Source organism: Rattus norvegicus, chromosome 7, assembly GCF_036323735.1.
Source record: "Rattus norvegicus strain BN/NHsdMcwi chromosome 7, GRCr8, whole genome shotgun sequence".
Lineage (NCBI taxonomy): Eukaryota > Metazoa > Chordata > Mammalia > Rodentia > Muridae > Rattus > Rattus norvegicus.
In genome coordinates this window covers 111,981,562-112,009,377 of record NC_086025.1, presented here as the reverse complement: position 1 = coordinate 112,009,377, position 27,816 = coordinate 111,981,562, and the positions used below count along the sequence as shown (strand labels likewise).

General features: G+C 51.5%; 1 protein-coding gene and 2 long non-coding RNA genes across 6 annotated transcripts; 2 read left to right on the top strand and 1 right to left on the bottom strand.

The window, feature by feature from the left end:
- The first annotated feature begins 176 nt into the window (after positions 1-176).
- Positions 177-27,553, top strand: Rac2 (Rac family small GTPase 2). Of its 4 annotated transcripts, none has more exons than XM_006242028.4 (7): positions 181-349; positions 2,165-2,236; positions 6,688-6,805; positions 7,240-7,302; positions 7,718-7,877; positions 11,462-11,620; positions 12,010-12,640. In XM_006242028.4, the coding sequence occupies exons 1-6, from the start codon at positions 315-317 to the stop codon at positions 11,590-11,592; spliced, it is 579 nt and encodes a 192-aa protein (XP_006242090.1). In that variant the 5' UTR covers positions 181-314; the 3' UTR covers positions 11,593-11,620; positions 12,010-12,640. The 4 variants fall into 4 exon arrangements, 3 of the variants coding, with proteins under 3 accessions (XP_017450510.1, XP_006242090.1, NP_001008385.1); NM_001008384.1 differs by having other exon boundaries at positions 218-349; positions 11,462-11,594; positions 12,010-12,634; XR_010053023.1 differs by lacking the exons at positions 11,462-11,620; positions 12,010-12,640 and adding an exon at positions 9,620-10,409 and having other exon boundaries at positions 177-349; positions 7,718-9,526.
- LOC103692944 (uncharacterized) lies at positions 16,908-19,972 on the top strand. The gene is made up of 3 exons (NR_132624.1): positions 16,908-17,103; positions 17,189-17,493; positions 19,313-19,972. It is a non-coding gene; the product is annotated as an uncharacterized LOC103692944 (long non-coding RNA).
- Positions 20,728-27,629, bottom strand: LOC134479753 (uncharacterized). The gene is made up of 2 exons (XR_010053442.1): positions 27,496-27,629; positions 20,728-21,900 (listed from the first exon to the last, which is right to left on the bottom strand). It is a non-coding gene; the product is annotated as an uncharacterized LOC134479753 (long non-coding RNA).
- Between the last annotated feature and the right edge of the window lie 187 nt (positions 27,630-27,816).

Sequence of the window (27,816 nt, the reverse complement as noted above, 5' to 3'; positions counted from 1 at the left end):
CCTAGGTTAGGAAGTGAATCTCCAAGCCCAGAGTGTGCTTGGGTTCCCTTTGGAGCTTAAGTCAGGTGCCCTTGGTGGCCAGGGCCCAGCCTAGCACCTGTGGGGCCCCAGGTCCTCTTCCAGACCACATGCTCCACCCCCTCAAGGCTGTGGGGCAGCAGCTTGGGTAAGTTCCTCTTCCGTTTCCTCCTGCCTCCTGAGCTGGGGTGCTGCTCCTCACTGCCAGGCACCTCCTAGCCTCTCCGTACCACTGGTGTCCACAGCAGCGCTCCTGGCCCCCAACTGTCATCACTGCCTGCTAGGCCTCAGATGAAATGCAGGCCATCAAGTGTGTGGTGGTGGGTGATGGGTAAGTACCTGGCTGAGTTGTCTCCCACTCCCTCAGTCCACCCCACTCCGGAAGCCACTTGGGTGGAGGGCCTGGGACTGTGGGTGGGGTGCTGCTACTTGCCTGTACCCTGAGAGCTGGGGCAGGGCTTCTATGGGGGGCCAGCATCAGGTTCCCATTCTGGGTACAGGTGCAAGGAGGGCAATCAGCAACTTGACCTTTGGACCTTTGTTTCTGAGGCTGGCTCAGGCTCTAGTTGCTGTCTTGCTGCACCTAGGGGGCTCCTGGGAATCTCCAATCTTTCTGACTTTCAGTCCCGCCATCTGGGGCAAGACCTCTGCCCATAGCAGTGGGCTGGGCTAGCTTGAGCAGGTGCCTGACTATTCTAGCTGGCTTGTGTGATTGAACTCCGTGTGGTAGGGAGGAGCTAAGGAGCAAAGGGGAGCACTGAGGCCAGTGTTAGGGAGGAGGAAGATGAAGGGACTGTGGAGACTCCAGAGGGCACGTTGCCCACTGAGGGTTCATAGTCACTGTCAGATCGTGGGACCTCAGGCTATATCGCAAAACAAGGCCTGGGTTTCCTCATGTACAGTAGGTCGGTTTCCCAGCACATTAGGGTGCAGTCCACAAGCACATCTTGGGTCCTGCTAGATCCATCCTGACATGTTCTAGACGCCCAGCTCCAGTTCGAAATGGGGAGGGGCTGAGAGGCCTGGAGCCCTTTCCTGGCTTGGGTCCCAAGGTCACACGTTGGCTCTGCTGGGGGCATAGGCTATCTACACCCTCAGCTGACTTGGTTGCTGCTGGGGTGTCAGCCGTTATCTGCGGCAGCTGCCTTGCTCACTTCTGCTTTGTGTCTGATCTGGGAGGGTGGGGGTGGCCGGAAGCCAATGGTTCTACACATTCAAAGTTACCTTGGTGGCAGGCTAGGCCTTGAGGGGGAGGGAAAGCAGCACTGCCTCCTAGACTGGGAAGTGACTTAACGGAATTGAACTGGGGAAGGCCCAGAGCTGTCCCTTTGGCCCCTTAGCTTCCTGCTGAATGACCTGGGTGGCCTCTGTCCCATTTCTCTGTCCTTTAACTCCGTGTGGTCACTGGGCTGTGGCCCTCTGTATGATCTGTCTTTCACCAGCCCAACTTACCATCGCAGGGCTTTATGGGTGGGAAGACTGAAGTTCAGAGAAGTTAAATAACCTGCCTTGGAGGCAGAGCACTTGAACCCGGGTCTCTGACTTCAAAGAGGGGCCGCGGGCAGTCCCTAACAGTCATTGGCTGATGCCACTCTTTTTTTTTTTTTTTTTTTTCTGGAGCTGGGGACTGAACCCAGGGCCTTGCGCTTGCTAGGCAAGTGCTCTACCGCTGAGCTAAATCCCCAACCCCTGGCTGATGCCACTCTTAAGGCACTGGGTTCATCTTAGAAGTATCAGTTATTTAGCCTGGAAGATGGACCTGTCCTTGTTGTCTGAGTGGGGAAACTGAGGTACGAGGAGCTTAGGTGACTCGCCAAAGTTGTGTGGATGGCAAATGGTGGAGGTAGGATCTGAAGCTTGAGCGAGATGTGTGACAACCTTACCCAGGTCTCCAGGGTCCGCCCCTCTGCCCCGTGGCTGCTTGTGTCTGTCACCTGTACCCTGCACACTGGTTCATGTACAGGCCCCTAGTTCTCAGATGTGCGGCTCACACCTGTGGCTAAGACTGACACTGCAGAGGGTTGAGCATACTGGTATGAAGTGTCTCAGACTGGGAGACTGGAGCCTGGGTACAGTTCCGGTCTCCCCTTCCTTCAGGCACAACTGTGACCTTGGTCTCTCCTGCATCTTGTCTCTTGTCTTTCAGAGCCGTGGGCAAGACATGCCTTCTCATCAGCTACACCACCAATGCCTTCCCCGGAGAATACATCCCCACTGTGTGAGTGACTTCTTGGGGGCTGTCCCCTGTGGGTGCCTGAGGTCAAGCAGGCTGGTAAGGCTAGAGAGACTCTCCACTGTGGGGAAGCTGTCTTGTGATCCGACATGCAATGCGGTGACTTACGCTAAAGAGGCGGAGGCTCCTGAAAGAAGAGGGACTGTGAGGTGGGAAGGCATTAAAGGCCAGGAAGGAAGATGTCTTTCAAGCCAGCGAGGAGGAGAAATGGGGGAGAGATGAGGTATTGAGGTCAGAGAGGGGGAGGTTCTCAGAAACTTAGACAGCAGCAGAGTCTGGGGATCCATGCGCTGGGGTGGGGCAGAGCCTGGTGTAATTTGTGGGAGGACTCTCTTCTGGTGCAGGACGTAGCCACTGGCTGCCAAATGATACACAAGGAGTCAGCAGGTGTCAGAACAGACTCAGGGCACCCTGCTACTCACAGAGCAGCTCCCCGGCTCCCTGCACAGATTTGAAGCTCTTCAAACTCTCCCCATCTTCTCATCTAGAGAAGTTACCCACTGTCTTGCTTTTTGAATCAATGATCCTTAGGCAGGCCTACCACAGGACCTTTGCACTAACTCTTCCCTAGCCAGAAATGCTCAGGGGTGATTTCCTGTCTCATCCTCATACCTATACCCTCTAGGAGCATCCTTGCTGCCCTCCTGGAAGCCTTTAATCCAGCCTAAAAGGCTGTCATTCCCCAGAGGAACTCACCAGCTCTCTTTCAAGACCATGTCCCTGTGGAGGGCAAGGAGCCATATGTTTTTCTTGGGCTCTGCCCAATTTCTCTACAAGGTGGTTAACACACTGTGTAATAATCACAAGGTTCGTGATATCTGTGTGTTGAGGTGACAAGGCCCAGGGGAATCATCACTACTAACATCTAGTGACAAGGCCCCGTGCACGATGCCACCACACTAGTGATTGCATTGGGTCCTCAAGGGAAGCGGGTGTTACAATATCCTGATGGCCCATGGCAGCTATGGTGCTTGTCCCCCAGGGTCATTCAGACCCTCACTGGGGTCCTCACTCTATCTTCATAGGAGCCCTGCCTGGAGCAGAAAGCAGAGGTATATAGAGGGACAGTGACCATTGCCCAAAACCTCCCACACTATCAAAGGAGCCACCACCAGACCAGTGCCAAACCAAGGCTCTGCTCCAAGTCCTTAATACGGCTCTCTAGGGATCCCTTTCTAGAACAAAGGGTTCAGCTGCCTCTAATACTGGGCTAAGCTGAAGGATCCAGCAAAGGGCAGCCAGAGGGGCTGGACAGGCAGCTGGACACTGATCTCTGCCCATCTGCGTCCTGATATGAATGAAGACTCTAGAAACTTCCCTACTGCACAAATCATGACTGGCTCATTCCATCAGGCTTATGAGGCACCTGGAAGTCAGAGAGGGCTGGAGCTAGACCCAAGCAAGACCAGGAGCAAAAGGGATTATGGCTGAAGGCCACTATCACCAGGGTGTGTTGACACTGTTCTTGTCCCCGAGTCAAGACCCTATCCCGCCTGTCTTTGCTTGCTCAGGCAGCCCTGGAGGACCCACTTGTTCAAGGATTTCAAAGTGATCACTTTTCCTCTGAGCCCATGAGCCTCTGTTTTCTTTTCTTTGAGAGACAAGTGGGGGACTGGGAGATCTGAACCTTGTGAAGCAGTTTCCCTGTGAGGAAGTGGGAGGTGGGAGTCACAGGCTTTCCATGTCATAATGGCACAGACCGACAGACTGCAGTGCTGGCCAGGTGCTGAAGTCCTTTGGGTTCGTCCTCCATTGATCCCCGTGTGCTGGTGCCAGACTGACACTGGGATTTCCTGCTCTGAGATGAGCCCGTGTCCAATCAGGTTGGCACACATATTCTCAGATGGGGACACTCGCCTGAGAATGGTTCTGTATCAAGTGCCAGGAGCACAGAGGTGGGATAGCAGCTCTGTGATTTCAGGCGCTGTGATGTGGGCTCCCATCCTGTCTCCTTCCTGACTCTGTCCAACTGAAGCTTGCGTAAACTTTCACTTTTTATTTATTTATTTATTTTTTCATTTTTGTGGTAGGGTATAGAATGTAGCCTTGACTGACCTAGGAATTCACTATGTAGCTCAGGCTGGTCCTAAGCTTGCAGCTATCCTCCTGCCTCAGCCTCCCCAACAGCCAGGTTCCAGGTAAAATTTGCAGGGTTCTTTTGGTGTGTTTGTTGTGTAGTTCGGGGTGGTCTTAAACTAATTGTGTGGGTGAGGATGACCATGAACTCCTGATCCTTCTGCTTCCACCTTTGGAGTGCTGGGATTACAGACGTGTACCATCAAATCTGGTTTTATGCGGTGCCAAGCACACACAGATCCAATCCCTAGATAAATCGTCTGTCTGTCTGTCTGTCTGTCTGTCTGTCTGTCTGTCTGTCTATCTATCTATCTATCTATCCATCCATCCATCCATCCATCCATCTTTCCCCTAGATGAACTTTCAAAAGTAGAACTTAACTAGAGCCTCAACCTGGCCCAAGTCCTTCATCTGGTTTCCTTTTATGCTTAAAACACAGCACAAGGGGGTATCAAAGCTCCTCAAGTTCCACCTTCTCTACCCCATCTCCTCCAGCTTTTCGGTCCTGTCTACCGTCTTCTGGGCTCTCTTGGCTCCCTTCTCTCCTTCAGACCCAGAGCACGCCTTCCTTCCTGACAGTGTTCCCTGTATACCACAGCCCACTTGCTCCCACTTCCTGTCCTCCTACCCACCGAGAACGCTTCAGGGCTAGGGCAGATTGGGGCGGAGCCAGGAGGCTGGTGTATCTGGCTCGATCTTTATTCTAGTATAAAGTACCAGGTTCTAGAGCGTCACACATCGGCTGTTGGCAGTGGGCAAAGCACCCCGCCTGGTGGGTGAGCCTGTTCAGGGCTCTGCCAACCCCCTCCTGTTCATTTGGTGGCGCCTCCTAATGGACGTTGTAGGAAGAGCAGTCACTTTCTATGCTTCTGGGCTGACTGGCCCTTTTAAAGACACTTGACTACTCGGGGCCTCAGTTTCCTCCCTCATCTCCTGAGTCACGTGAGACTTCTAGGCCTAATATACATAGGGAATCCCCTTCCACCTGGCCAAGGGAGGCACTAGAAGGGTGCTTGGAAAGTCCTGACCGTTCCCTACCTTCTCTGGGTTTCCTGAAAGCTCGGAGGAGCCAAAAAGACAGATGCCTTTGCCGCAAGGCATCTTGGGAAGATAGAGGGTCCTGATGTTCCCAAGGAGGGTAATTAGTGGGCTGACCTGGCTGAGGCAGATCAGTCTCCCCGAAGTGTTCCAATGAATTCTGTTGAGGGTGGGAAGCAAGTTAGGAGAGGTGGGACTACTAGCTGGAGGAGGAAGGGGCTTTCTTCAGATGTCAGTGTAGGCAACCTACGGAGGTGGGCGGTGTGAGGCTGCTGTGTGAGGGAGGAGCAGACAGAGAGGCTAGGAGCTCCAGGTCTCAGTGGACCCTGTCATGAGACAAGGAGTGGATGCATGTGTGAGCTCGGTGAGGAGGTCAGATGATCCCTCGTCCCAGAGGCAGGCAATGAAAGGTGTCCCTAAAATCTCAGCTATTGCAGGGTATAGTGAGCCTGCTGGACACAATTTGTCCCCTAGGTTGGTCACTCACTGGTTGTGTGACCTCAGGTGAGTCATGATGCCTCTCTGTTCCTGGTTTCACTTCACTTTCCCCCACCCACCTTGAAGCACCTGTTCTTTCCCCCTAGGTATGAGATTTTACTTTCCCTCCACTTAGTGTAGAACACTGGGCTCCTGGTCCAGTGTTTGGCCCACACCAGTGCAAGGTCCAGACAGTTCTATGGGTTCGCAACTGAGGTCTGTCTATCTGCCTCTAGGAGTGGCCCTAGCATAGCTACTTGTCACATGAGTGAGATAGGGGATCATGTGCAACTTCCTGCCCCTCCAGGAGGCTCAGGACACAGTCCCTTCATCTTCCAGACAGGCCTGGCAGGGCAAAAGCTCACCATCACAGACCTGGATTGGCTGCGGCTCCTTCCTGTTTCCCTCTGACAGCTTTTGCAGTACACTTCTCACTGCCCCTTTCACCCAGGATTGACCTCAGGGAGACCCAGCTTAACTCAGGGACAAGCAGTCACTCAATAGACACGGTGCGACACACTCTAGGTGTTCAGCATAGGCAGAAGATAAAGTTCATTTTGATCAACCTCGGAGGGAGTCTCCCATGAACTGGCAGTCACCTTTCCCAGGGACAAGAGGAACCAGGAAAACAACCGAGTCAGTCGTCTTCCTCTTTGCTTACTTGTACTTGAGATGTTTTTAATAGTATCCATCAGTTGTGAAGGCAGCCAGCTATACAGGGCTGTGTGACTTTGGGCTGGTCACAGCCCCTGTCTGAGTCCTGGACTCTGGGGACAGCATTGGCCTGGGTTGGAAGCCCGGGGCTCTGGGTTCGAGGCTGATCCTTTTCTTCCTGCTCCCTCCAGGTTTGACAACTACTCAGCCAATGTGATGGTGGACAGTAAACCTGTGAACCTGGGGCTGTGGGACACTGCAGGCCAGGAGGACTATGACCGCCTCCGGCCACTCTCCTACCCACAGACAGTGCGTACCCCTGTGCCTCCTGTGGTCCCTGTCTTGATCCAGTTCCCTCTACTGCTGATGACCTATAGGCCAGCAATGTTTGCTCAACCCCGAGTCTCCCTTTGAGGCCTGGAGGCCCAGAGCTAGGGTCTCCCTTGACTGTGCTCTCTCAGCCTTGCTGCCCCGAGTATCACCATGTCCTGAGATGCTAGCCTTTCTCAGTGTGCACCAGGCAGAGGTTGTGTGAGCCAGTGTGCCTGGTGCGGGGGTGGGTAGGTGGCCTGTCGCAGGTGACTCTGTGGCTTCTGGGTTCCCAGACCTGGGCTTTCTACCCACAGTGGCAAAGGGAGTGTCATATTTTAAGTAGATGGTTACACAGTGGGTAGCGGGAGCCGAGGGTTCCCCAGACAGGACTCTGGCCTTCCTGTGCTGACCCTGCCCTGTTCTGTATTCAGGACGTGTTCCTCATCTGCTTCTCGCTAGTCAGCCCGGCCTCCTACGAGAACGTCCGAGCCAAGGTGAGCCTCAAGTGGGCTGGGAGACACCTGTAAGTGTGCCCAGGAAGGAGGGATGGGCGGTTAAGGTCCATCTTGGGTTAGGAGAGTGCCCAGGAGAGAGGGTCGCTAGTACCACACAGAGCCAACAAGGGGAGAGTCTCCGTGGGCTACGGGGGTAGGGTGAGACAGTGAGCCTTCCTCCTGCCTCTATGCCCTGTCCCTTTCCCTGTCCAACCTCGTGTCTCCTCTTATCAACACACAAACTGTCTTGATTCTTATCTCAAAAAAAAAGTCTTGCTAGTTTTTTGCATGCCCGCTCAGATCCTGCTCTGCCTTGTGACCCTCTGGCTGGGCCTCTTCCCCCTCTTTTCCTGGTATCTTGGGCATCTTTGTCCCCTCTTCACTGCTTCCTCTCACTCCCCCTTCCCCTTTCCAGTGGTTCCCTGAGGTACGGCACCACTGCCCCAGCACCCCCATCATCCTGGTGGGTACCAAGCTGGACCTTCGAGATGACAAGGACACCATTGAGAAGCTGAAGGAGAAGAAGCTGGCTCCCATCACCTACCCGCAGGGCCTGGCACTGGCCAAGGATATTGGTATGATGCTCGAACTCAGAGAAGGGAGCTGGGGGTTGGAGGCTCCTGGACACAGCCTTGTCCCAGCGCTATGCTGTGTGGTCAAACTCTGTTTTCCAAACCATTGAACCAGCTGCGTGACCTGGGCTGGTCCCTCAGCCTCTCTGTGCCTGAGGTTCTGTCAAGAAGGTATAGCAGCAATGGTGGCTTCTGCCACGTCAGTGTCTAGGTAAATGACTTGTTTCACGGTACCCAGAGCGTCACTGAATGAGGGGTTCTGTGTGAGATGTCACGGCAGCAGCCGGGTGCTCAAAGCAAAGGGTTGATAAGAACAGTGAAGCAGGGGTGGGAGGCATAACCTATGACTGCTTGGAGCACAGGCAACCAAGTCTAGTCAGGCTGTTTCTGAAAGGCTTTCTGGAGGAGATGTCCCTGCTGAAGACTTCGGGGTGACTCAGTCCTTTGTGCTTGGCCCTCACCTTCCTTTCTTCAGCCATTCTGACTTTCCTCCAGTCACTCTTTGCCTGCAAGGACCTGGCAGAGGAGGCTTGACCCTTCAAGGTCACCCAGCTGGGGAAGGGTGGTGGCTGAGATTAAAAGCATGGAAGAGGGTTGCTGGCTAGGTGAGTGGGGACACCTCGCCCCGCTAAGCTCTCCATCCCCAGGAGACCTGACTCTGGGTCTAGCCTCTCCTGTGGTGTCCCCCTAAGGCAGAACTACAAGCCTAGGTCTGACCTCCACCCAGCCCTGCACCTCTTCCTCTGCAGGAATCGGGAGGGAGGGGCTCTTCACAGGAAGAGAAACCGCAGCCTTCTTGTGACTGTCACGGCCACCTCCCTAGGGGCCTCTCTGCTGCTTCACCCAGGGCCTTAGCCTCACATGTGTCAGGACGTGCCCAGCCTTCGCTTCCTAACCAGCCTGTCCCCAGAGGGGTCTGCATTGATTGGGGTATTGGGGAACAAACCTAGGACTTCTCTCACACTAGACAAGCACTCTACCACTGACTCTCCCACCCCATTAGAGTCGTCCTCTCACCTCTCAAGGTACATACAGTTCATCACATGGGAGGGAATGAGAGGGTAGCAGGAATGTGAGGCAGCTTGTCACAATCCAGTCCGGGTGCAGAGAAAGAGAGAGATACGATATTTTAATTTATTCTTTGATGATTTTATGCATAGTAAACAATCTGTCTTGATTATATCCACTCTGAACCCTTCCTCCAGTTTCCCCAGACACCTGACACATACCCATCTTCCCTTCATGTCCTGGGTATATGTGTGCTTGTGTGCTTGTGGTGTGTGTGTGTGTGGTGTGTGTGTGTGTGTGTGTGGTGTGTCTGTGGGGGGGTGTTATGTGTGTGTTGGTGTGTGCATGATGGGGGTGTGATGTGTGTGGGTGTGTATATGTGTGTGTGATATGTGTATGTATATGTGGTATGTGATATGTGAGGTGTGATGTATATGGTCTGTGTGTGAGATGTGTGTGTGTGTGTGTGTGGTATATGTGTGTGGTGTGTGTGAGAGACATATGTGATGTTTGTGTGTGGTGTGTTTGTGAGATGTAGTGTGTGTGAGATGTTTGGTGTGATGTGTGTGGGGTATGTGTGTGTGTGTGAGTGTGAGAGAGAGAGATGTGTGATGTGTGTGTGTTAGATGTGGTGTATGTGAGAGGTGTGTGATGTGTGTGTGGTGTATGTGAGAGGTGTGTGATGTGTGTGTGGTGTATGTGAGAGGTGTGTGATGTGTGTGTGATGTATGTGAGAGGTGTGTGATGTGTGTGTGTGTGGTGTATGTGTGAGATGTGGTGTGTGTGTGTGTGTGTATGTGTGTCCCATTGAGTCCAGTTAGAGTTGCCTGCTGGAGTGTCCACCTATGGCAGCTTTGACCTTGCACAGGTCTCATAGCTGCTGTGAATTCATGAGTGCAATGACCATGTAATGTCCAGAAGACATTCCCAGCACTTTGTGGCACCCTGACTTTCTGTTCCATCTTGCTCAGTGTCCCTTAAGCCTTGGAGTGGGATGGGAGTGTGTGTGATGTCAGTGTCCCACTTAGGACAGGGCACTCGGTAATTACTTAGTTTCCGCACTTAGACCAATCTGGGTCTCTGCATTGACTGCTGCCCGCTGCAGAAAAGCTTCTCCTTCTCTGGCTGAGGTTATCTATCTCTCCCCCTCGCCTTCCCTCCCCCTGCTCATCTCACTGTGGAGCCTAAGTTAGCCTCTGATTTGTGGAAATTCCCTGCCTCAGCGTTCCTGGTGCTGGATTTACAGGCCTCATTCATCAGCCATTCTTGGCCACACTTCTTCCTCATAAAGTGCGTGTTCTCCAGTGACAGGGCCCTGCAAATGGGGTCCATTCCTTCCTGCATCATCGATTGCCTGTGAGCTCCTCTGATCTGGGTCTTAGACTGTGTGTGTGTGTGTGTGTGTGTGTGTGTGTGTGTGTGTGTGTGTGTGTGTGGTATGTCGGGGGGAGAGAGAGAGAGAGAAAGAAGGGGGGAGGGAGAGAGAGTGTGTGTTCTTCAGCCTGTGACATTTCTCCCTGAGGCTATTTCATCCTCTGTGGGGAACAGAAATCCCCTCCTTTCCAGCTTCTGAGAGGATAAGCCTAGGACCCCAGGTTCAGAGTGCCTCACCACTGGTCACCACAAGGATGGGGAACCCCGAGGGACAGAGGCCTTAAGCCCCTACCTAGAGCCATCTCTGGAATAAGCAGCTGGACACCAGGGAAGGACCCTGGCTTCATCTTCTCAGTGGGAATAGCGAGCCATGAGAACTTTCCAGAAACAAGAAACACCCTGCAGTGGCTGCACAGTGTCTGGCTCCCAGAGCTCCGTTCCCTCCTTGCTGTCTCCCAAGCCTTGGCTTCAGTGGCTCCCCTCCAGGGGTGACCCCTCATTGCAGTTCTGCACCTTTGGGCCTGTGGCTGCTCTGCTCTGGGCCCAGTGAGGTGGGGAGGGCCGCCAGTTCCTCAGCTGTCAGAAGCTCCTAACTCAGAAAGGAGAGCAGAAGGAGTCAGGGATGGCACCGGGCTCCCTTCCTTCCCCTTTCCTTCCCCAGGACTCTGTGTCTCCCAGCCTCTGTGTCAGGGCCCTGGGCTCAGGTTGGAGGGGGTGGGTAGTCATGCAGATGCCTCCAGGGGCCTGTCCTCGGGACTGCACAGAAGACCTCAATAATTTCTTCCCTTCACTGAGCTGCCCTGGGGCAGGCAGGTCCCACAGTCTCTGTTAGCCCTGGTTTGCCCATAAATTGGGTTTGCCCATAATTGATATATGTATTAGGGTGTCCTCAGACCTGCTCAGAGGTGTCAGCTTCATAAGGAAGGCCGTGAGGGATTTGGTTCTTGTCATGGAAGCAGGTCCTATCCACCTTCCAAACCTTTGTGTCTGTGGGGGTCTTTCACTATTCCCACTGAGTCCTATAGGAGGGAGATGAAGTACAGAGAGGCATATTGCCTCTTGGGTGATACTCCCCACTCAGATGATACTCACATTCAAGGGATACTCCCTTGGGTGATACTCCGCACTCAGGTGATAACTCCCCACTCGGGTAGACACAGCCTCTCCATGACTCAGGCCCCTGCTCTCCCGCTGTCCCTCCTCAGATTCAGTGAAGTACTTGGAATGTTCTGCACTCACCCAGCGAGGCCTGAAGACCGTCTTCGATGAGGCAATCCGAGCAGTCCTGTGCCCACAGCCCACACGGCAGCAGAAACGCCCCTGCAGCCTGCTCTAGGGGTATACAGCTCTCCACTGCTGGAAGGGTACCCTACCCTAGGGCCAGCCCTCAGGTCACTGAGTGTTAGACCAGGACAGAGGGCCATGGGTACCTAGGTAGCCTCAGTCTCCCCTCTTTGTCACTGCCTGTGAAGCTCTTCCTTTCCGGATTCAACCCAAGCAAGCCAGAACCTGTCCAGTGACTTAAACCAGGACACAGGAGTTTCCTGCCTCTCATTTAGCCTGTCCTTGTCACAAAAATCTAATGACACTGGGGAACCCCAAGAATACCCTGGGTGGGATATGCGGGGGTGCGTGGGGAGGAGAGGAAGAGAGCTCTGGGGGAGACAGCCATTGAAAGCAGCCATGGGCCTGAATGGCCCTGAGCTGGGATGTGTCTGTCCTCGACACTGACCCTTTCCTGTCTCCCTTCCAGGTGTCTTCCCAGTCTTCCCACTCCCACGGTCCTGACCCTCCAGGGCTCCCCACCAAAGCCCAGCGATATACTGGTGGGACATGCTGTCCCCTGTGTGTGGTGTTTCTTCACAGTCATCTGCAGAACTTGCCTCTCTCCTCCATGGAGGTCCCAGGGTATGGGGTGATGTTGATAGGTCACATCCTACCCGGAAGATTCCTGTGTTCCCAGGGACCAGAGGGGAGCCCCAAGACTCAGCCATCCATCCTCATGTCATACAGCATCATGCACCCACCTGCTCCAGGCCTTTCTGACGCCTCTCTCGAAGCTTCCGGTCTCTGTGGCCTGTCACCACGGTGTTCGCCTTGTTGGAACACCTCCTTCCCTGAACCAAAGGGAGAGATGTGGAAGTCTGCTCCTCTGTCTTCCTTTGTCAGAAAAACACAGAACCAATCTATTTTGGTAAATCTCTGATCTGCCCAGCCAAGTGAGGGTCTGAGCTCAGCTGACCCCTACAGTCTCTCAAGGCTTCCTATGCTACTCGAAGGGTGGGGCTGCACCCTCTTGGCACTGCCCACCCCACCTGCCATAGCAAATGGAAAACACAAGTCTCTTGCTTATGCAGAAAATAAATGTGTTGATTCTCGGTGGACGTGCTATGAGTTCAGGCGCAGCTTGATCAAGGTGGGGCAGAGGGTTCAGACCATACCACGGACCTTGCCTTCCCGTCCATTTTGGTTCTGCCTGCTAGGCTCACTTTCTGGCTGTTGATTCTTGGGACTTGATCCTCTGAGGTCAAGTTCAGGTGAAGTCTGCCCTGGGCAAGTTCTAAGGAAGGGCTACTCTGATTGGACCAGCTTGTCTTAGGCCCACCCTCAATCACACCGGTGTGTTTGTGTGTGTGTGTGTGTGTGTGTGTGTGTGTGTGTGTGTGATTGAGAGAGAGAGAGAGAGAGAGAGAGAGAGAGAGAGAGACACTGTGCTGTGACTGACCATGAGTTGGGTTAGAGCCATTAGTAGAGGTGACACCAGGAAGCGTGGATATAGGGTGAGTGAGTGAGTGAGTGTGGGTAAATTCTTGAGGGGGTCTAATAGGGATCTCTAACCTCGACAGTCAGAGGTCATGGTAAGTGTCCTTTCTACCACTACCGCCGACAGTTTCTGCCCCAGTTGGCACTAAGAAAAATGGAGATTTTTTTATTTGTTTTAATATAAGATTTTATTATATAGCTTGGGCTGACCTCAGACCTGTCATTCTCCTGCCTCAGCTTCCTAAATGCTGGGTTTACAGATGCTACCATGCCTGGATAGGGTTGAAGTTCTTACTAGAGACTTTAGGCTGCTATGGAGGTTGATGGGGTGCCCATATTAGGCACCCCAGGACCTGGCTCTGAGACAGTCCTACCTAGGTCTTCACTGAATTACAGATTACAGGGGCATGACATTGCCTGAGATTCCCAGTCCTTCTCCCAACACACTTCTGATGACCTGTCTGTATCAGGTGTTACCGAGGTCTCAAAGATTTGGTGACACATCCGTGTTGTCCTCCACCCCCAATCCCTAGGGCCTGAGCCTCTAAAAGGTACCCTGATATTGGGATGCTAGCCAAGAACTGCTCAGCCTCTCCATAGTCTGTCTCCAAGAGTTCCAGAGCTGCTCCCCGACTCCACAGCCTCCCATATAACGGACTCCACCCCTGGTGGGGCTTGGCCCAGTGCCGGAAGCTTCTGTCTGTTCTTAGCTTGACTCACATGAGGGCAAGATTTCTCTGACACAGAAAGAAAAGTTTCAAACCCACACATGCTGAACTCTCCAAAATGGTTGGGAGGACCCACACCCCCATCACTTTGGGGTGTTAAAGACCTGGGGTGCAACCAGAGTCCACGGGTCCCTCTTTTAGCTCCCTGCTCCTTTCTGTGCATGAGACTGAGCAAAACCTTACATGATTCAAATCAGTAGATCTAAACGCAAACCCACTCAAACCAAGCCTCTGAGTAGCTAAACCCCTCCTCTCTGTAGGCCGCATAAAAGAAGCCTGTAACCTTGAGCCTCTGTGGGGGCTGACGCTCACACAGCCAGCCCACTGTCACCCTGACAGCCTACCTCATCCAGATCTCAGCTTTCACTAAGTCCCTGTTACTTTTGCAATTTGTGAGAAACTTTACTTCAGTTCCTTGAATAAGAGGCCAAGAACCTAGAAAACCCCGCCCAGACCCTGCTCACCAGTAACGACCTTTTCTTCTCCCTCTGTTGCCCACGACTGGGGCCCTGTCCCTGTGCTCCTTAAACTCCCCTGTGTGCTTGGGTGGGCTCCTGCTGTGGGTGTTCAGCTTCCCCAAGCTGCCCTGGGGTCCTTGCCTTCCATCAAGAGTAATGACATGAACTACTGCCTCTCCTCCCCACCCCCCACCCCCGCCCGCTCCCTCACCGCACAGATAACCTCGGTCCTGCATTAGGTCACTTGGGGTGCTGCTAGCCATTGCAGAAGAGGAAACAGGCCCTGTAAAGCCTAGGAGTCAGTGCTCCGATGGATAAAGCAGCCTGACCACGCCTGCCCCTCCTCCTTCCTGCCCCTTCTGCCCCCCTTCCCTCTCTCACCTCCTCCTACCTTCTCCCACCCTTCCTGCTCCTCCCACCCCATCTCACCCCTCTTGCCCCTCCCACTCTTCTCCCACCCCTTCCATCCCTCCCATCCCCTCCTAACCTCCCTGCCCCCCCCCCTCCTTGCCCACAGAATCCCAGCTTGGGTCAGGACAACAAACAGTGTACTTAGCATTGACAAAAGACTCGTTTTTCTCAGCCTTTGGATCTCAGAGGTCACACCATTTTCACAAACAACCACACACAAGGAGAGTCAGTCAGAGGCGCGGTTTCTTGGGAGAAAAGTAACAAACGTGGTCTGCACTGTCCTCCGCTCTGAACAGCTGAGGTGTCTGGAGTAGCTCCTGTCATCTTGTGAGCTTGCAGTCACCACATCAATAGCAGAAGCCAATGGCTTCGAATGGAGGACGGGAAGATAAACTGGGCCCGGTGCCGGTGCCGTCGGCCTGTGTCAGCCTTGTTTCCGGGATGAATGATGAGGGAACCAGTTACTTGCTTTTACCACACTTGGTCAGATTTTCTGCTGATGTTTTCTGTACCTGAGGCCCTAGATCCTGAGAGAGCACAGTGGCTGAGGATCAGAGGCCGGAACAGAGAATCACAAGCTGTGAGATGTTTTGAAACAGGAGGAAGTGCTTGCTGGGTAGGCTCAGGAGGGAGGCTTGCTCTACTGCAGCCTCTCAGAGAGAGCATCCACCTGGTACTAGGCCACACATTGTATGGCCTGGGAAGGGCCCCGCCTCTGTGTCTGGCCACTTCCTGCTCTTTCTTTCAAAGCAGGGACCTCTTAGCACTGCCATCTCACGCTGACACTCAGTAGTCAAGTCTGGATGAATGTCATACTAGGCTCCCCCATTTTAAGCCCCCGACTACACTGCCCCTCCTGTGCTGGGCCTTGCCCCTTCCCCCTGGTCAGCAGCAACACATTTCCTAGGGTGCCTCCTGCTTTTCCTCTCTTGTGTGTGGGACAGTAAAAGGCAACCTGGTTCCCTGTTGAGGAGGCTTGAACCCCAGAGACCCTGAAGGGACAGTAGACATTTCTCCTGACTCCCAGGAAACCAGGCCTGTCACTGGCCTGCAGCCCTCTGTAGATTTGTGGCCATCAGTCACATGGTAAGGGCAATGCCCCAAGCCCCTTCACTGGTAGAGGATGTGACCACAGGTCACTTAGGCTCAAGACAGATCTCCATTATAATGACGTGCCTAAAGGCCTGGAGGCTTAGCCAATGAATTTCCCTTCCCAGACACTCTTCCCTGCAAAAGGGATTTAATCTCAGGCCCACTCTGAGAAGTGGGGTACATTTTTTTACTCATCCACTCTCGGCCATGACAATAAATGCCTTAAAACCAAGGACTGTCTCTTTCATTGGGATCCACCATGGGGAGTCACAGAGAAGTCCTTCGCCTAATCTCCTGAAGAAAATCTCCCTACACTGCCAGCTCCCTCCACCACCAAGCCCGAAAACTACTGCAGTCTAGCCCCCGTCCCCAGGCTAGATCGGGCCCCATGGGCCTCCACTTTGTTCTTAGCTCTTCGCGGCACTCCAGCAGTGCCTGGATGCCCAAAAGCCTGAGAACCCGATGACCTGGCCTCCTTGCAGGCCCTGGGACCCCGGAGCCAGCTCTGACTGTGTCCTGTACTCAGACTGTGCTTCCCTACCCCTGGAGCATTGTCCTGAGGCTTCCCACAGCCCAACATCCGTGGGGCAGCAGCGTGGGTAAGTGCGGTCAACTTCCCACATCCCGCCTCCCTCTATCGACCCAAGCCCTGTGGCAGAGGGGATGCGGGACCCCACTAACCTACACTTGTGTCCCAGACACAATGTGCCACCCCAAGTGTCATCCTAAGATTCGTTGTTCTCTGGAGCCTGGATTCATCTGGCAAGCTGTCATGGAGTCTGGGGGCTGCACCGTACCTTCTGGAGCTCACAAACTGTCTAAGGGATTCCCATGTCATCAGAGAGCAGGGAAGTGACCCCTCTGTGTAGCTGCCCCCCTGTGCTTTCAGTCCCACATGTGCTGTCAACACAGACACTCAGTACCTGATTCAGGTTCTCATCCAGAACTATGACATCATTCTTTTCTCTCTCTCTCTCTCTCTCTCTCTCTCTCTCTCTCTCTCTCTCTCTCTCTTTTTCTCCAAGTTTTCTTTTTATAGGCCTGGCTGTCCTGGAACTCCTCGCTCTGTAGATCAGGGTGGCCTTGAACGTGCAGAGATCCGCTTACCTCTGCCTCCTGAGTGATTGATGACTCAAATGAGGGAATGACTAAAAGACTATGAGGAGAGAGAGAGAGAGAGAGAGAGAGAGAGAGAGAGAGAGAGAGAGGAGAGAGGAGCAGCCATGCCGACAATCTGCTGACCTGCTGAAGCAGCCTTTCCCCTGCCCACCGAGGTGTACCCATGCCTGTGATCCATCTTGTGTGTGCCAAGCCAGCTGAGTGCCCTCCGACTGTCCCATCTCCTACAAATACGGAAGACGAGAAGTGCCTGGATGAGCCCAGCCATCCTGAATGGTGAGGTTGAGGAGCGCATCTCCTCTGTGGGCACCTGGGGCTGGAGAGCCTTGCTGTCTTCCCACCCCCACCTGCCTCTACACAGGCTTCGTGGGATGTCAGGAAAGGACACAATGGGCCCTGCGGAGGGCGAGGCAGTCCTGGGAGATGCCATGAGAGAACCCCCAGGAAGGCAAAAGGCCACTAGACATAGAAGAATGCTGGCTTCTCTTCACTTCCTGTATACCCGCACATCTGTGCTACACTGGACGCACGAGAGGGATGAAGCCCAGCCCTTTCTCACCAGAGGCTCGGAGATCAAGGAGAGACAGACACATGAATACCTTTGCTCTGTGATTTGATCTGCATATTAGAATCATCTGTACAGAGAGGAAGAGCTCTGGTCTGAAGGTCAGTCCTCCCTGGGTTGGTGTACCATGGGAGGGTACATATACCCTTAAGTCCATATACCCTGGCCCCATGGAAAGGCAGCCATGAACCAGGGACAGAAGGAACAGAAACAAAAACATCTGTGTGCAGAGAAACTGGGAGACGGCTCTCACACCCAAATCCTGGTGGGTGAACTACAGAGCAGGAGAGTGGTGAAGGGTAGGCCTCAGGGCAGGCTGGGAAGAGGGAAGGATGGGTGTGTGTGTGTGTGTTGGGATTACAGATCAAAAGGATAGAAATCAGCTCACCTCCTGGAACTCTAGGGGAGCATCTACTGGGTTGTTGGTGACAGCGATGGCTTAGGACACTGAGGGGCCTGCTTAAGGAGCGGTTGGCCTGCTGGGTCCTTGCCCTGTGCTGGGAAGCTACCCATCGTTGACCTTAGCAGGGACAATTCATTAACCAGGAAGCTCTGGCTTCAGGAGTGCCTGCTTCAAGCAAGCCAGGGTGAAGACCCACACTGAGTTTGGGAAATGTGGATTTGATCCCACTTAGCAATCCCGCACAGGGACAGGATAGCCAAGACACAGCATTTAAGGGAAGAAAGATTTATTCTGGCTTATGGTTTCAAAGGCTTTGGCTGGTGATTGGCCAATCCCTCCCTTTTAGGCCAGTAGCAAGGCTAGAACACCATGTAGGAGGGACAAGGTAGAGGAGAGCTTGCTCACCTCTGCAGCCTGCCAGCAATCAGACAAAGAGCAAGGAGCCAGGACCAAGGTTCTCACTCTTCTGAACCATGGTCTGAGTGACCCACTTCCGCCTGTTAGGCAGTTCCACAGTTCACTTCCCAACAGTCTGTCTGAAATTAGACTCTTAAGGGATTAAATCAGTGGTTAAGTCAGAGGCTCCATTATCTAACTATTTCTGGAAATGACCACAGACACTCAGGCTGTTCTTTACTAATTTCCTAGGTGTCCCTCAATTCAATCAAGTTGATAAGCAAGGTTCACCTATGTGATCTCAGCCTGTGTCAGTTTGACACCCTAATGCATTTCCTTTGACCACACTTAATTGCCAAATAAAGACGGTTGCAAAAGACGACCATTCTCCTCGACACGGCTTGACCTGTGCATACCCTGTACTGCACTGAGGCTTTCCCCAAAAGCCTCAACAATTTCAATATTGATCAAAAGTTCAGATCCGAAGCTGAGAGTCAAAGCAAATTGGCAAGATCAAAAAAAATATATATATACAACACCGTGCAGTAAACAGTCTCATTCATTTGGGATGAACAACAGTGTAGAGGGAATCTCTTGTCCTCTATGCGGGAGCTTTACCTGTCAATAAAAAGCTATTGGCCTATTAGCTTCGACAGGATATAGGAGGTGGGAGTCCCAGCAGGGAGAGAGGGTTCTGGGATAGAGTCAGCTGGAGGGGAGGTGGGGTGGTGGATTTGCCTGAACTCTGAGGAGACAGATTCATGAAACTGAGAAGAGGTGCCAGCCATGTGGCAGGGCTTAGAATAAGCAGTCAATTGAGTTACAAGCTAGTCAGGGAACAAGCCCAAGCCTATGGCCTAGGCATTACTTATTCATGAAGTAATTCAGTCTCAGAGTCACTAAAAGCTTGTGTTTACACAGGAGAATAGAAAGGAGACGGGAGGCCAAAGACCCAGCAGGGTGAATGTTAAATCCTGTATATCATGCTTTGCATCCGGGGCATGTGATGTCACGATGTGAACTTCATGACAGACACCCACTGCTCTGGCCTTACCAATGGCAATGCACACAGCCTCTCTCCTGGGATGGCTCTGCTCATTGCTCTTGGTTTTCCTTGGCAGCTCTTCCAAGTCTCTGGCACCTCCAGCCCTGCATGGTCTCTACAGCATCGGCAGCTTTCTCCTCAGTTTCACACAAGAGGGTACTCTTGGGGCTGACCCAGCCATGACCCCCATCCCCAGCCTCCCAGGATTTCCTTTGAAATTTGGGTGGATGCCTCCACGATCTTACAACCCTTCCACTCTTCATGGCTGCAAAACCAGTGTCATATGAGTGACACAAGGTCTGCTACCATCTCAAGCAATAGCTGTAAACCATAGTTGTGGCAGATGGCCACAACTGGGCAGATGGGCATGGTGAAACAAAGCCTGGGGAAGCCTTTTAAATGATTACTTTAACAGCACAGACATTGCCAATGGCTGAGGTTTGACCAATTCTTGAGATGACCTTGAGGCACTTTTTCCTACCATTCAGATAGACGTATTGATTGGCTTCTTTTTTTGTTATTGTTGTTGTTGTTGTTGTTGTTGTTGTTGTTGTTGTTGTTGGTGGTGGTGGTGGTGGTGGTGGTGGTGGTGGTGGTGGTGTTTTCTGAGGCGGTTCTCACTGCATAGCCACAGCTGGCCTGGAACTTGCTTTGTAGACTAGGTGGGCCTTGAACTCACAGAGATTGCCTTCCTGCCTGTGCCTCCCCGTGTTGGGATTAAAGAGATGTGCCATTATACCAGTCATCCTTTTAATGGCGTGAATCTCTTTATCAATCAATTTTTCCTCTTAGAGATAACTTTAACCACTCCCTTTCTGAGCAATCTGCAAGGTTTTCAAATCCTTCTCTGTTCTCACTATCTATGTGGCTAAAAGTAGCTAGCAATAACCATGCTGTAACCTAAATGCTGAAATGCCTTAAAAATTTCTCTGCCAGATTAATTAGTCAGCCACCTTTAAATTTATTCTCACAAAATCTCATGGGAAAAACAGAGATAGGTTCTCGGACATAAGGTAGCATAAATGATGTGTGGTCTCGTTCCCAGGAGTATTCATGTTGCCATCAGAAACTTCACAAGCACTGACTCTGTCCATGTCTGCCTAAGTTAGGGTTTCTATGGCCAAAAGCAACTTGGGGAGGAAACATTTTATTCACTCACAGTTCCATATAACAGTTCATCATCAAAAACTATGAGAAAAGGAACTCAAGCAGGGCAGGAACCAAAGGCAGGAACTGATATAGATGCCGTAGTGGCAAACTGCTTACTGGCTTACTCAGCTTGATTTGTTATAGAACCCAGGACCACAAGTCTAGGAATGGCACCACCCACAAGGTGCTGGGCCCTCTCCTAACAACTGCTAAAATGCCCTACAGCCAGATCTTACGGTGGATTTTCTGTCCTTGCCAATAATTCTAGCTTGTGTCAAGTTTGACATAAATGGAACAAGCACAATTGACCTCTTGTTAACTTGACATACAAACACATCACCCTTGAACCATAACCTTTCCTTTATTGTGTTTCCCCATGACCACTCATTAATATTGACATTACAATATAAACATTCCAAATTTTAGAAGTTCCAGAGTATTTAAAAATTTAAACACTTTAAAGTTCAGTCTCTTTAAAATAGCCAGTCTCTTTTAAAATTTGAAGTCTTTTAAAATTCAAAGTCTCTCAACTGTGGGCTCCTGTCAAAAGAAAATTAAATCAAATTCTTTCTTACTTCAAGAGGGAAGAACCAGGGCATGATCGTAATCTGAACAAAGAAAAACCAAACTCCAAAAGTGTGAATAACCTAAAATGTCCAATTGCCTGGGATCCACTCGAGATCTTCTGGGCTCTTCTGAGGGGCTTGGGTCACTTCTTTGGCTCTGCCTTCTGTAGCATACACAGCTTGTCTTCTAGGCTCCATCTGGTTCCACCCTAGTGCTTCTGCTGTTCTTGGTTATTATCCTGTGGTACTGGTGTCTCCAAAAAATGCTGGAGTTTTGTCTTATTTAGGGCTTCTATTGCTGTCAAGAGCCATGATGACCATGGTAACTCTTGTAAAGGAAAACATTTAATAGAGGTTGCCCTGCAGTTTCAGAGGTTTAGTTCATTATCTTGGCAAGCACAGGCAGGCATGGTGCTAGAAAAGGAGCTAAGAGTTCTACATCTTGATCCAAATGCAGCAGAAGTCTATGTGCTATACTGGATGTAGCTTGAGCATATGAGACCTCAAAGGCCAGGCCCATAGTGACACACTTCCTCCAACAAGGCCACACCTACTCCAACAAGGCCACACCTCCTAATAGTGTCACTCCGTATGAGCCAAGCATTCAAACACATGAGTCTACGGGAGCCATTCCTATTCAAACCACCATAGGTCTCTTGCTACAATTGGGGTGCCCTTTTACCAGTACCCTCTCCTGGGCTCTCTTCAGGGACTCCAGCCATGCTACACAGTGCCAAAAACCAGTTGCTCTTCATGACCTCTTTGTGTCTTCAATACAGTACCACTTGGGTGACTCTTATACTATCAAGTTCAGCTGCCAGCATAAGGTACGACCTTGGCTCCTTCTAGAACACAGATTCTGTGTGCTGACTCTCAGAAAACACTTTCCAGAAGATTTCCCCTCAATGATGCCATCTCTTCTTAATCACAGCTGATTCTTTAGCCCCAACTGAGTAGAACCACAGATAATTCAAATAAATAGCTCTGTAGAGTCTGTTTCTCTCTGAACTTCATAAGCTTCCACATGAAGCTGAGCATCCATTATCTGCATTGCTCTCAACAGGCTTATCTTCCAAGCTCCTACAGAATAACTCACTGAGCTCTCAATACTCAATGACTTTTCTAGCCCAAAGTTTGAAAGTTCTTTCACAATCCTATTCAAAACAACATGGTCAGTTCTGTCACAGCAACACCCCACTCCTGGTACTAACTTGACTTAACTAGGGTTTCCATTGCTATGACAAAACACCGTGATTAAAAACCACTTGGTGCAGGGAAGGCTTTATTAACTCTCGGTTCCATATAACATCCCTGTTGCATTTTAGTCTTCTGAGGTTCAACCAGAGTGTCCTAATTAGCTCTGCTCACAATATTCCCAGGATCTACCAGCCTATGTCTCCAAGGTTTTTCAAATTCCACCCACAAACAGGTTCTGAAGCCTTCTGGATCAATGGTCAAGAATTGTCAGACATTATCTCACTTCTCGGCACCAACTTTTTTGTGTGAATTTTTTTCTGAAGTAAATAGCCTAGGGTCAGAACTGTGTATCTTGGCTGTGGTTCCAAAGGTTTCAATCCATAATATTCTGGCTTCATTGCCTTTGGACCCATGACCAAGGAAAAGGGCATGGTAGAGGAGAGCTGCTTGTGTCACAACAGAGACACAATGGAAGGGAGGGGAAGAGGCCACACATAATACATATGTGCTGTGGACTGGGGATGGTCACAATGCAGGAAATCTAAGATCAAAGAAAGATGGCATCCATGAGCCAAGCCAAAGTGACATGCAGCAAATGTAATATCCATCCTGGCCATCCTTGACTGAGGCATTAACTGTTTCCAGGCATGCACACCTTCCCGAAGGCTACACGTCTTCTAAGCAAGGGAGCAAATCACAAGAGAAGAGGGCAGGGACTGAAGCACAAACACAGGTTCTGGGAAAAGCTGAAGCAACCCATTCTCCGATGAAGGCACTGTTTCAGAGTGTCAGCCCAGGGGGCAACCAGCACTAGGGGAAGCAGCTTGGTGGTCTCTAAGAAATTTCCCACTGTAACTGGACTCTGGGCTTTTGTACTGTGTGGCTATTGAGGCACTGTAGGGTCGTGTGGAAATGCTTAGCTCCAGAAATCAAATGGCTTTATTTTCTAAGTAAGCAAGTGAAAGAATGAAGAATGGTAAGAGGGAGGAGGAAATCAAAATCCCTGCTGCAGAAGGGGTAGGAGAGATGCCTCAGCTGGTAAGAGCAATGGCTGCTCTTCCAGAGGACTAGGTTTTGGTTCCCAACACCCCTCCCCAAACACACACACACACACACACACACACACACACACACACACACACACACACACACACACGGCTCGTAACAACCATCTGGTCCCCTCTTCTGACCTCCTTCGGCATCATATGTCACATGTAGCACACAAACATATATTCAGGCAAAACTTATACACATAAAGTCAATGTTTTGCACTCAGGAGAGTAGACCCTGCACCTCTCCAGTGTGGCGCAGTGAAGCTGGCCCTGGTAGCAGGGATGAGTGTGAGTTGGCCCTGAGGGCATGAGTGTGGGAAAGAGCTGACTCCTCCACTCATCTGCTGGAAGGGAAGGTAGCCTGGGTGTAGGGATAATGCCCTCCCCTGAGTTCTCCTTGCCACCTCCTGCAGTCAGGAAAGCTAGTCTTGGAACATGAGAGGAGAGCTGGCCCAGCCCCTCTCAGGCTGTGGCACTTGGGAAAGTGCTCCCCTTCCCACCCCACTGGGTAGCACAGTGGAGCTGACTCTGGAGGCATGGGTGTAGGTAAGCTGGGCTGGGCAGAGAGCAAGAGAGCTGACCTGCCTCCTACTGATGGCCACATTGGGTAGCCTAGCCAGAGCAGTGCTGAAGAGCTCTCCCTGGTGATGTGGACAAGGAAGAGTTGATGGGCTGACCAGCTAAGCTACCACCCAGGCCCAGAGCCTGAGCTTTGATTTGGCCCACCCCAAAATCTACATCATCTGTGAACTGTTGGTGCATGTAAAAGGGCCAATCCTGCTGACCCAAAGCTGCAGGATTACCCCATGACACAGGGTAATAACAGGAAAACCAAGAAGAGTTGGGTGAGGATTCAATATTGATGTTGTCAGAGAAGCCAGAGACCTTGAACCAGACCAATGACTCACTGCAACGAACATTCACAAGTGAAGATGTGTGGGTGGACAGAGGCATACACTGTGGAGCACACTGACACACGGCAGCTTCCACAGTGAGACTTTTTTTATGCTTTGGGGTGTGTGTGTGTGTGTGTGTGTGTGTGTGTGTGTTATTTTTGGGGGGAGGTTGCAAGGGCAAAGGGTGGATATGAGGGGACTGGGAGATGAGCAGGCCTGGAGTGCATGATGTGAAACTCGTAAAGAATCAATAAAAAGGTTATTTTAGAGTAAATTTTTTAAAAATGCCTGTTGTGTGGGGTAGCCCACACTTAGCTTAAAACTTGGAAGGTTGAAGCAGAATGGATCAACAGTGCAAAGTCAATCTGGCTCCATACTGGGATTCTATCTCAAAAACACCAAGTTTGTGCATGGGGGAAGGGGTGGAGAGAGGATAGAAGGATGCTTTGGAAGATGTACGTACTTAAACACAACTAAAGGTCAGTGTTGCCTCTGAGACAAACTAGGGAGAGGGCATTGGAGGATGGCTCTATCTTCTTCATATAAAACCTTTTTAGCAACAACAGGTTCAGAAACATGTTTGCAAATAATGCTTGAAGAACACAAGAACAAATCAGAAATGAAAAATAATTGCATTACAGACAAAAAAGGGAGGCCCAGGGGAGGAAGCCTGCCTGAGAGCAGGTGGTGTCTAAGCTTGCTGGAAGCAAAGGGAAGGGAAGATGTGGGGGGAAGCCTGGGCAAAGGGTTCAGGCTTCCGGGAGGGTGCCCTAGGATAAGCGGAGGGGTAAAGTGGAATGATATGTCAGTGAGGGGAGGTTGACACTAAGCACTGTGGCAGGGACTTATTGAAGGGTGACAGGTGGCCATGGGAGAGCCTCAAGCTGTCAGGCTGTGACTCAACATTTTAATAAAGTCCCTGTGCCTTCTGAGCAGGCTGAGGTCACTGTGCTGTCTAAGGGTCTTTGGCCCAGCTAAGAATAGAATAGACACAGAGTAGATTAACAGGAAAAGGGCACGTGACTCCCATCAACAGGGATGGTGCAGGAGAATTCCCTGATCACTTTCCCCATGGAGAAAGAACAAAACAAAACAAAACAAACAAACAAACAAACAAAAAAATGCATGTGCTCATGGGCGGCTGTCCTGTGGGAAGAAGAGGGTTAAATAGATGGTGTGCTCGACAGATCCTCCCCAGCCCTGTCTGATAAGCTGGCAGGTTATGATCCTCCTGGTTCCCGGAGGCTCCTCTCATGGCTTTCAGCCCTGCTTTCAAAGGGAGAAGGGAAGGTCACGGTGTCCTTCTTGATTTTCAAGTATCTTTTGTTAAAAAGAGAAAATCAGTGTGATAAAGCAGAAGGGGGAGGTGGCATTCTTGGACTCCTGTGAAGGCTGGAGAGTTGGCCACGTGAGAGAGAGGTGAGGGGTTGGGGGTGCATCCCGGGAGCCTCTTCTCTGTCTCCTGCCAACCACGGCCAGGTGACCTGCAGCCAGGTGGCAGCCTCTACTAAAGGAGAACACTGAAGTTCCAAGAGGAGTTTCACAGTCATGTGGTTGGGGACAGAGCCAGGACAGAGTCCCTCTGTTCAAAGTCATGGTCCTCAGTTTCCTCACAAGCAAGAGCTTAGAAGTTAGAAGTCACTGGGTCACAGGAACTGCTGCAGTGTGTGTGGGGTGGGGTAGGGTGCCTCATTCTGTTATCTGCATAACCCTATGAAGCAGGAGCTAACAATGAGGCTCAGAGAGGGTCAGACACATATTTGAGGTCACACAGTTAGTACAAAGCAGGCCCGAGACTCAGCTCCAGAAGGAGCCAGGAGGGGGTGACGAGCCCAAAGACATCCTTAGTGGGGACATAAGTGAGAAAGTTCCAGAGTTGGCAGGAAAGTAAGCTCACGTTTTAGAAGACAGGCTTGTTTCAGAAGCTAGGTCCCTCCCTCGCCCCATGTGATTCGACTTCCAGTTGAATCTGGGCTCCTGAAAACTACTTCACGCCACACAGTAGAGGCACTATTGCTGGCCATGGGAGTCTTCTAGTGTGAGGGTGGAGATGCCATCATTGTTTTTCCAAGGCCAAGATCACATGGGAAAGCCAGCAAACTAGCCTTTGCAGGACCCCAGCAGATCTGACAGCCCTGGGGGCCAGGTCTAGCCTGAGGTCAGGGATTTAGGACTTTAAGCCACAGGCTTCTAGAACCTCATACTCCCAGGGCAGGGCCATCCCTGTGGGGTCCCTCTAGATCCCCAGTGTCCCTTGCTATCAGAACTCTAGGCATGGACCTACACTTTCCCTTCTCTGCCCTGGCTCACCAGAGAAAGGGCTCCAGAGGAGCCCCAGGTCACTTTTGCTGGGAGAAGCCTCCTAGAGAAGGATTGGTCCCAGTCTGCTGCATAGCACACTTTCCACTCTCTAGCTTACTGTCAGGAACCAGGTGTCCCTTCTTGTCCCTCTGATACTCTCTATTCATCCAGCCAGCCACCCACCTGTGAGCTCTATGAATTCAGTCATCTGCCATCCATCCATTTGCCTATCTATCCAACATCCATCCATCCATCCATCCATCCATCCACCCACCCATTTGCCTATCCAGTTGTCCATCCATCCATCCATCTATCCATCCATCCACCCACTCATTTGCCTATCCAGTTGTCCATCCATCCATCCATCCATCCATCCATCCATCCACCCACCCATTTGCCTATCCAGTTGTCCATCCATCCATCCATCCATCCATCCATCCATCCATCCATCCAACCATCCATCCACCCACCCATTTGCCTATCCAGTTGTCCATCCATCCATCCATCCATCCATCCATCCATCCACCCACCCATTTGCCTATCCAGTTGTCCATCCATCCATCCATCCATCCACCCACCCACCCATTTGCCTATCCAGTTGTCCATCCATCCATCCATCCATCCATCCATCCATCCACCCACCCACCCACCCATTTGCCTATCCAGTTGTCCATCCATCCATCCATCCATCCATCCATCCATCCATCTATCCATCCATCCATCCACCCACCCATCCATTTGCCTATCCAGTCGTCCATCCATCCATCCATCCATCCATCCATCCATCCATCCATCTGTCAGACTGCCCATCCACCTGTCTGTCTGATCATCCATCCATCCATGTGTCCAGCCTCTTACGTACCCATTCATCCATGCATGCATCTTCCATCTTTTTTCATTTGTAATAGGATGAATACCTACTGTGTGCTAGGCTGGTGCCAGCCCAGGGCCACCTTGGGGACCATGTCAAGAGCTTGACCTTGGGGAGCTGACAGTCTAATACAGAAAATATTCATGCCCATCTTCAGATGAGTCACCATGAAGTAGATCACAGCTTCGAGGACAGACTTCGGACATCTGAGGATGAGACTCCCTTACCTGAGGTCAACCAGATGGTCATTTGTACCCCACAGTAAAGTCAGTGTTCCAGCTGCAGGTAAAGCCTGTGAGAAGACCCTGAGACTCCTGTTGGCCTCCTGCTCCTGTCCTTGCTCTGGATGTGACTCGTGCAGCAGTGAAAAGAACCATGGAGACCTAAGTCAAGGCACAGACATTCTCAGAAGCTCCCTGCTTACCCAGATCGAGAGGACCAGATCCCAAGATGACCATAAGTCCCACAAGGCTTAGTTGAGACTGCCTTACCTAGATCCTTGCTTGGTGAGGGCTCCTCACCCAGCTTCATGGTTCCCAGCCCCATCT

Coding starts and splice junctions, on each gene's coding strand:
- Rac2 (XM_006242028.4), top strand. CDS start 315: ATGCAGGCCATCAAGTGTGTGGTGGTGGGTGATGG. Junction 6,806..7,239: donor CACTCTCCTACCCACAGACA/GTGCGTACCCCT, acceptor TTCTGTATTCAG/GACGTGTTCCTCATCTGCTT. Junction 7,303..7,717: donor ACGAGAACGTCCGAGCCAAG/GTGAGCCTCAAG, acceptor TCCCCTTTCCAG/TGGTTCCCTGAGGTACGGCA.